This window comes from Monoraphidium neglectum (assembly GCF_000611645.1).
Source record: "Monoraphidium neglectum strain SAG 48.87 unplaced genomic scaffold scaffold02746, whole genome shotgun sequence".
Taxonomy (NCBI): domain Eukaryota; kingdom Viridiplantae; phylum Chlorophyta; class Chlorophyceae; order Sphaeropleales; family Selenastraceae; genus Monoraphidium; species Monoraphidium neglectum.
In genome coordinates, this window is record NW_014010882.1 from 752 (window position 1) to 7,864 (window position 7,113).

General features: G+C 63.7%; 1 protein-coding gene across 1 annotated transcript; it reads left to right on the forward strand.

Annotated features, from left to right (window-relative positions):
• Window positions 1–1,211: 1,211 nt before the first annotated feature.
• MNEG_11444 (hypothetical protein) lies at window positions 1,212–6,586 on the forward strand (the record flags this gene model as incomplete). Its single annotated transcript, XM_014040084.1, has 11 exons — window positions 1,212–1,400; window positions 1,832–1,942; window positions 2,324–2,566; window positions 2,712–2,837; window positions 3,403–3,515; window positions 3,914–3,943; window positions 4,276–4,349; window positions 4,792–4,883; window positions 5,325–5,407; window positions 5,839–5,933; window positions 6,570–6,586. 11 exons carry the CDS (start codon window positions 1,212–1,214, stop codon window positions 6,584–6,586), a joined length of 1,173 nt encoding a protein of 390 aa, XP_013895538.1.
• Between the last annotated feature and the right edge of the window lie 527 nt (window positions 6,587–7,113).

Here is a 7,113-nt window from a genome sequence, read left to right on the forward strand (position 1 = left end):
GCTGCTGTACTACGCCACCTGGCTGGCGCTGATGTGGCGCTCGGCGCGGCTGCTGCGGACGCGGCCGTGGCAGCAGGTGCGCCCCGCCGCGTGTGGCGCGCCGCCGCGAGCCGTCGCGCCTGTGGGGCAGGCCGGCGTGCGTGCGTGTACGTGTAGCACCTTCATGCCCTTTCTGGCGGGGATGCCTGGCTGGGCGTGATGGATGGGGCATCAACACATGGCTGTGCACGAGGTGTGTGTGTGTGTGTGTGTGTGTGTGTGTGTGTGTGTGCGCGCGCGCGCGGGCGCGTGTGTGTGTGGATGAGAGAGAGAGGGGTCTGCGATAGCACCCCTGGGCTGTAGGAAGGACTTGTGTGTTGGGCTACCAGCCTCATCTTCAGGATTAAGCACCCCGACCTGACCAGTATATGTGGGCGCTTGCATTGCTTCTGCCGCAGTTCCGGATGGCCAACACCCAATTGAGGATGGAGGTGGGTTGGACAGTCTAAAAGGAAATGCGAAAGGCGCGGCGAATCGATGATGAGTTCCAAGTGCAGTCGTCACGCCCGCCAACGTTTGTTTGCTGCCCCGCATGCGTCAAAGTGCTTTTGCCTTCGCGGGGGACAGGTTGCGCCGAGCACATGCAGAGACCGCGCATATCCCCAAGCACTACGCCGCGCCTGAGTCCTCGAAACCCCCGCCGCCCCAAAAGGTGCGCCCTCACCCCCCTCCTCAACCCTCCTGTCGCCGTCCTACCCCCTCCACGCTCCTCCCCCCCCCCTCCCCGCCGCCCTGGCGCCTCTTTGACGACCCGGCCATGCGCAGCGGCTGCTGGGACTCTGGGCGTTCACCTTGGTGGTCATATCAATTGTTGTGTTCTGGTTCATCGATTTCGGCGACTGCAGCCGGTTTTCAGCCCAGTACTTCGGCCTACCGCCGATCGAGGTGAGGCAAATGATGGGCCATGATTTCTGAGGGGTTCGATCAAACCGTGGTCAGTGGGAGTTGGGTGTTCCGAGGGCAGGGGTGGGAGACGGCATTGCGGCCGGCCGCTGAGAGGGCAGCAAGGTAGGGGGGCTGCGGGGTGGGGGGCCGAGGGGCTGGGATCCTTGAAGATAGTGTTAGCCCGAGTCGGGCCGGTCGGGCGCATGCCAAGCACCACACCCACCGCGACGCCGGCAGACCCACGCTGCTCGCCTTATTTTCTGACCGCACCTTCATGACTAAAGCTCATGTGGGTCAGTGTGGCTGTTGTCGGCGCCGCACTGGTTGTGCCGGCGCCCCCGCCCCGGCGGCGGCGGCGCGGCGGCAAAAGCGAGGGCGGCACCGGCGCCAGCCGGCACGTGGCGGAGAGCCCGCTGCTGATGGCGCAGCTGCAGGATTTCGCCTGGACCGAGGGCGAGCTGTCGCGGCGAAAAGAGGTGGGGGCGGTGGGGGCGCTGCAGGGGACGTCGTTCCTGCGTCTGTTTGGTTTGAAATTGAGGAGTCACCAATTCTTGGCTGCCAAATGCTGGAGTTTTGAGCTTCAACGTCATTGTCGAGGCGTGCAAGGGGCAGGGAGGGTGCTGTCTCCCACACAACCCACCTTTTGTCGTTTTCAGGCGCGCCTGCCGTTGTTTGTGTTGGCAGGCGGACGGCGCGCCACGCTCATGTGTGAGCAGGCCGACACCTGTCCGCTCCTCCCCCGCGCTTCGAGCGGGGCCGCGTCACCGGCACAAAAGGAAGCACCTCGCGCCCCTCCCCCCTGCGGTCAAGGCGCATCAAACTTTCAACGCTCGAATGTTTGAATCGCAAAACCCATCCCCATTACTACTCAACTTGGCAGGATGCACATGCCTCCCCTCCCCCCCAGGAGCGAGACACCGCCGCGGGCGGCCGCACGCGCAACGAGCCCATGTTCTGCTTCGAAACCGCTGCCAAGCTGTTTTTTTGGTCCTGTCTGACCTACGAAGACTTTGGAGACGTGAGCGGGCCTTCGGTTTCAGGGTTGAGGGTTGAGGTTCTCGAGGGGTGTTGAGTTTGAACGCGCATCTTGACGGTCGTCGAGCTCCGAATGCACCTGCTTACGTTTGAGGTCGTCGTTTGAGGCTCCGCACGACGCCGCGCCGCCGCGGGGGCCACGAGCCGGCGTGCTCACATGCGCTCGTACGCCGGCGCACGAGCGCGCCGCCCTCGACATTCGGTCCCCCGCGTGTCCAGAACGGCGGCCCGCCTCATGCCGGCAGGGGCGCACTGGTCCAGCGCCCCTGCGGCAGTGAGCCAAGCTGCTCCCTAAACCCTCAACGTGTTGAGGGTAAACCTCACCACCCTAACTCAAACAGCTGTTTTCTGTCGCCCCTCGCAGCACGACCGCTTCGCGGCCGACGCCCCAGAGAACGGCCAGCAGCAGCCCAAGCCGCCGGAGCCCCGCGGCAGTCGGAGCGCGAGCGCGAGCGCGACCGCGGCCGGCGGGGGCGGGGCCGGGGTGGCGGAGGACGGCGCGGCGCCGGGCGCGCCCGCGGCGGCGGCGGCGGCGGCCTCGCTGGCGGAGACGGTGTTGGAGCAGCTAGCAAAAGGGATGGCACTATATGGGCTCACGGTGCACAAGGTGTGTGTGTGTGTGCGCGCACGCGCGCATGTATGTTTGTGTGTGGGGGTGGGTGGGTGGTGGGTTTGGCTGTATGCGTACGTGATTGGCGTTGAATTGCTGGATCTGAAACCCTGCATCTTTGACCCCCCGACTTCCGATGCAGATCGTGTACGACCCAGTCAGCCATGTCAAGGCGCTGTTCTCCTGGAGCAACGACACAGTGGTCGTCAGCTTCAGGCGCACGGGCTCGCCGCTCACGACCGCCGCTGTTATGACATGCTTTGACCAAGTTTGACCAGGCTTGACTGTCGTTCCGCGGCTTGCGAAACTGGTCTTGGGGCTCGCCTGCTCGTCCGCCGCTGGGCGTGGCGTCTGCTTTAATACACTCAACTTGATTTGCGGCGGCTGCGTGAGATGCACATTGGGAGCGGTCAGGAGCCTCAAGTTGAGAGTGGCTGTTGTTTCGCCTATTCAATCAACCTGCCGCCCATCTTATCCACCCCTTTGCTGCCGATTGCAGGGGATCCGCAGCGCCCCTCAATTGGCTGATGGATCTCTTTGTGGGTCGGACATAAGAAGAGAAACGATCTTGGGCTTTTTGCTGCATGGCAACTTGGGTGTTCGCTGCACGCGCTTGTCACACAGGACTGTACAAATGCAAACGGGGCAACACTCAGTGTGGTTGCACCAAAATTTTGCGTGTACAAGGCATTGTTGCCAACACCAGCGGCGCCGCCGACGCCCACCCCACTCACTGACGCCCAAGACATGCAACACAGCCGCCGGATCCACCCCTATTGATGCCCGCCCCGCCCCGCCTCCCCCGACTCGACCCCGGCCGGCGCCTTTGGCAGTTCTGGCGCGTGGCGGTGACCGCGCAGGGCGCGCACGAGGCGGTGCAGACGGCGGCTGGGTGGTGGCGCCCCTGGCTGCGGCGGCAGCCCAAGGTCCACTCAGGCTTCATGAGGTGCGCAATGGATGCAATTATACGAAGCAAAAGTGAAACTCGTCAATTAAATGCATACTTTCATTGACTCAAATTCATCGAACGACCTTGCAGCCGGCCCTGTTCCCCCTGCGCCTTCCTCGGTGCGACCCCTGCCTTGCTCACCCCGCTACCCGCCTGCCTGCGCCGCCGTCCGGCGTTCGGTGCGATATTGCATGTTGAGCGCCCGTGCCGACGCCTGGCTGCGGCAGCGCTGGACGTCGCTGTCGCCGGGCCCTATGTGTGCAAGTGCACACTCCTTTGGCCCCGTCGGCCACCCACCGCCGCTGCCCGCCCAATCATGCAATTAGATGCTGTCCCGCACGCTCCAACGCTCAACCCACGCACATGCACCCAACCGCCGGCCGGCCGCTCCGCAGGTGTTGGAGGTCACGCTCTGGCCTAGACAGGTGGGTTGGCAGCATCCCCCTGATTGTTTGACGACCCAATGCACGCCGAATGCGGCTCGTGCTCGTGCTCGTGCTCGTGCTTGGCTTACCGCGCGGCACAGATCCTAAACCCTGTGCAGACCGCAGGGCACTGCTGTGCTCGATACAAGTGGAAAGCCGAAAATCGACTTTGAACGCTGGCCTTTGGGGTTGCGGGTTTAGGTCGGCTCGAACGGCCGGCCGGGGACCGAGGTCGACCAACCGCCAAACTGATTTGTGGACCCTCGAAACCTCGAACACCGACCGCTGCTCGCCCCTCTGTCAACCTCTGATGGGCCGCTCGTCCGGCGCAGGCGCGTGATGGCGATGCTGTCTTCTCTGGTGGACAACAGCCTGGCGCCAGAGCGGCTCACCATCTACCTCACAGGTGGACTTGGGCTCGCGGACAAGGGTCGGGGGTGCGCGGGCGAGTACCTTTGGACGCTTTGACGGGCTTCAATCAACTTATGGCTGCGTGGTTGCTGTGATTGCCACCAACGCGGTCCGACCCTTGCTGCGATTTGAGTTGTGATCCAACCGTTGCTGGGATTAGTCCTGGAATCACACCTCTCGTAGCTCCCTCTGGTGATTCAGTGATTCGGCTCCAGAGAAACGGGGCCAGCATGCGCACTGGGCACGCTGCGCGTGGCCGGCCGCCGGCCCTCACTCGCCCCGCGCAACCCCAGCCATAGCTTGCTCCGCCTCACGCCTCGCAGCGACCGCTGCGAAGCAGCCGGGGCCCGCGCTCAGGCCCGCGCCGGCGTGCGGGCCTCACCTCCGATCCCTGTGTTTCGCGCCCATTCGCGCCCAACTCCCCGATCCGAAACCAGGCCACTCCCTGGGCGGCTCCCTGGCCACCCTCTGCGGGTACGAACTTCTGAAAAAGTATGGTGGAGAGGGCGGGAGGCTGAGAAGAGATCAGGTGGGGAGGGGGACAGGCGGCGAGAGGGGGAGGGGAGACAGGGGCGCCGAGGCCAGGTCAGATGCGACGGGCCGGAAGGGGTTGGTCGCTCCGTGTTTTTGGAGGGGAGGTGAGGGCAATTGGAGGTCCCGGGTAGGTCAGACCCACCTGTGTTTTTGGTACCAGAAGCGCGGCACGGGCCGCTCTATCTGCTGTTTGTGCAGGGCGTTTCTTTCTTTGGTCTTTCGCGTGGCCGGGGCAGCCTGCCAGTGCTGGTCCTGCACCAACTCAGCCCTCCTCGCGCACGTGAGCGGCGCTGCCTCACGCCGTCTTGCCCTTTCATGCTTTGAACCCTTTCAAACCCCCCCCCCCGCCTCCCCAGACGCACCTTTGTGGCAACGACTCATGCGTGTCACTTGACTAATCTCATCCATCATATGACTCATCATGACTCAACCGCAGGTCAAGGTGTACGGCTTCGGCGCACCGCGCACCGGCAACCACGCCTTCGCTCAAGACTACGGCCGCACGGTGCCAGACACCTGGTGGGTGTTACTACAGCCGCCGCGGCTGCCGCCGGCCGGACGGCGCCCGACACATGTTAGGGCCCCGCCGCCGTCGCCCCACCTCCGCCGCCTTCCCTCCCGTTTGCGTCGCCGGCTGCGCAGCCAGTGCCTGCCGGCGCGTGCGGTTGGCTGCGGGCCGGGCGCCAGCGCGCGTAGCCTAGCGCCCGGCTGTCCCGACAAGCGGCCCGCATGCCATCAAGAGACGTTTTCTGCCTCGGACCTTGGGTTTTTTTATACACAAGCAGCACTGTTGTCACATTGTCTCCTCCAACGCGATGACCAAACAACACAGCGGCCGGGTCTGTCCCGCAAAACCCTCCCGAAGCCTGGAGCCTGAAGCCTGCACTCCGAAACCCAAACCCAAACCCTGAACCCTTGGAAACCATCCATCCTCGACGATGACGTCACAGGCACGTCATCAACGACCAGGACGTCGTGCCGCGGGGCGGGAAGTTCCTGACGCTGTACAAGCGCAACGGGCACCGCGTCATAGTCAACAGGGCGGGTGGGTGTGGGCCCCCGCGCGTGCGTGTGCCACCCCCCGGGCGGCGCCCACTTGCCCGTCCGCTGCAACCAGAGAAGCTGCCGAATGCAGTACGTCACCCAAGCTGCCCGCCGCCATACCGCCTGGAAGTTGTCGGGTTCGGCGGTCCCAAATTGCAATCGCCCCTTTTTTTCAAACTTGATGTCGTTAGATCATCTGTATCCAGGAGAGGCCCAAGAATCGTCATACCCCTCCCAAAAAACCCACCGCACCAAGCCACCGCAGCGGCCGATGCGCTGTCCACCGGACCCCTGACCCCCAGGCAACTCCCCGCCCCCTCACTGCCCGCCCGCGCGCCCGCTGACACCCCAACCCCTTCCACCTTTGGCCCACCACCTCCACCCTGGCTTGCCCTTTTGGGGGCCGCGCCGCCACCCGCAGGTGACCTCGTTGTGCGCCCCACCCCCTTTGAGTCCTCCCTCATCCAGACGCCCCTGGGGTCAAACCCCCTCCACCACCTGCTCAGCGGCTACAGGGCCGCCCTCACGGCGGTGCGCGCCGACCGTCTTGCGTTGGCAGGGACACGGGTTCGACTCTGGGTGCATGCGGATCTGTTTTCTTAGGATGCATGTGGCTCTTTCCTTGTGTTGTTTGCAGCAGTCAGGGTGCATTAGTGTAGAAGGGTAAAGCCGGCTCCTCTACGCTAGGCGCCCTGCCCTCTGAGATCCAGCTGATGGGTTGGATCCTCCATGTTGCAGGTTCAGGGCGTGCACGCATGTGGTCCGTTGATGGCGCGAGCGCATCCAACACGCAAAGCCGAGTTGCAAAGACTGTGTGCGAGCACATATACAGACTTCCTTTGCAATCTGATCGCTCTCTCTCTCTCTCTCTCTCTCTCTCTCTCTTTCTCTCTCTCGCTTTCTCTCTCGCGCACACACACACACACACACACACACACACACACACTCATTACACATCGCATGCCATCCGCCACATCATCTATACACTCCCAGGTGGCCCTGGGCCAGCTGGACGAGCGCAAGCGCCTGCCTGGCGGCCCCCGGGCGCTGGTTGACCTCGTACAGTCCTGCCCCATAGTCGTGGAGGTGATGGGGTTTAGGGTTCAAGTTTCAGGATCCAGGGTCCAAGGTTCAGGCTCCATACTTTTTCTCCTGCAGCTCACGTTTTGGACTTTGCTTGT